The sequence below is a fragment of the Lipotes vexillifer genome, unplaced genomic scaffold (genome assembly GCF_000442215.2).
Source record: "Lipotes vexillifer unplaced genomic scaffold, Lipotes_vexillifer_v1.1 scaffold543, whole genome shotgun sequence".
NCBI lineage: Eukaryota > Metazoa > Chordata > Mammalia > Artiodactyla > Lipotidae > Lipotes > Lipotes vexillifer.
The window spans coordinates 4,264,295-4,265,308 of NW_006799055.1; the positions used below are offsets into that span (position 1 = coordinate 4,264,295).

At 63.8% G+C, this 1,014-nt stretch overlaps 1 protein-coding gene across 1 annotated transcript in view; it reads left to right on the forward strand.

The window, feature by feature from the left end:
• Positions 1–210: 210 nt before the first annotated feature.
• Positions 211–1,014, forward strand: part of MTMR6 (myotubularin related protein 6) — a 24,101-nt gene continuing 23,297 nt past the window's right edge. Inside the window, exon 1 of the mRNA XM_007471458.1 lies at positions 211–234. Within this exon, the coding sequence (XP_007471520.1) occupies positions 211–234 (24 nt within the window). The remainder of the gene's footprint in view (positions 235–1,014) is intronic.

The window sequence follows — 1,014 nt, forward strand, 5'->3', positions numbered from 1 at the left end:
CTCAGCGCCGCTGCCGCTCTGCCCACCGCGCAGCGCCCTCTCGACGGCCCCGGTTTGCGGAAGTGTTTCCAGGAGACGGCGAGTGAGCTGCGCGTGCGCGGTGGGCGCGGCCGGCTGGAGGTGGTGCCTGCCGGATCAGGGGCGCCGCGGCCCGGGATATCCGCTCTATGGTGCGCAGGTGCTGTGGCCGCCGGTGGACGCGTCTTCGGGATGGAGCACATCCGTACGACCAAGGTGGGCGCGCGGAGGGCCGCTCGCAGCTGGGCGGTTTGACTGGCGTGGGCGGCGGGGCGCGGCTGGCCGGCGGACGGGCCGGGGACGCGGGGCGGCCTGGGGGGGCGTGAGGCGGGGTTCTGGTCCGGAGTTGGGTGCGGAGGGTCTGGGGTCCGTTCAGTGGGGCCGGCGGCCGACCCCCAGCGCTGCGGCTTCCCGGGCGGAGTCGGGGCTGCTGCGGCCTGGTAGCCCGGAACACACCTGGGCGCCGGTGCACCTCCCCTGCTCGGGTCCTGCGGTCCCGGGTCACGGATGCTCGGTGCAGGCGTCGGGGGAGCTGGGACCGGCGCTAGGCTCCACCTCACTTCCCTGGGGTTTTGGGGTTTCCGGCTCCGCTTCACACTTGGGTGTCTTTAGTGGCAAGTCAGCTGCGCAGACGAGTTACGGAGGAAATGGTCTCCAGCTGAGCTGATTAAATCCCGTGCTTCAGTTTTGTGTGTGATTTTCAGTTTTGTGTGTATTTACTTTGAGAACAAACATATTCTTATGATTCGGGTACAACTGTGAACACGGATGGAAGTGACCTCAAAATATTGCCAAGTTACTTTACCGACAACGCTGAAGTTCAGCTTCCACTTTGGGAGGGCAGGAAACAAGTCGAGATCAGAAGAACTGAAGAGCATGTTTTTAAGCTCCGCGCGGAGCCTAACAGAATCGGGACGAGGACCACTGTGAACCTTGACTCTCCGGGTTTTGCCGAAACCATCGGTCAGTTGCTGCCCATCCTCATTCAGGGAAAGA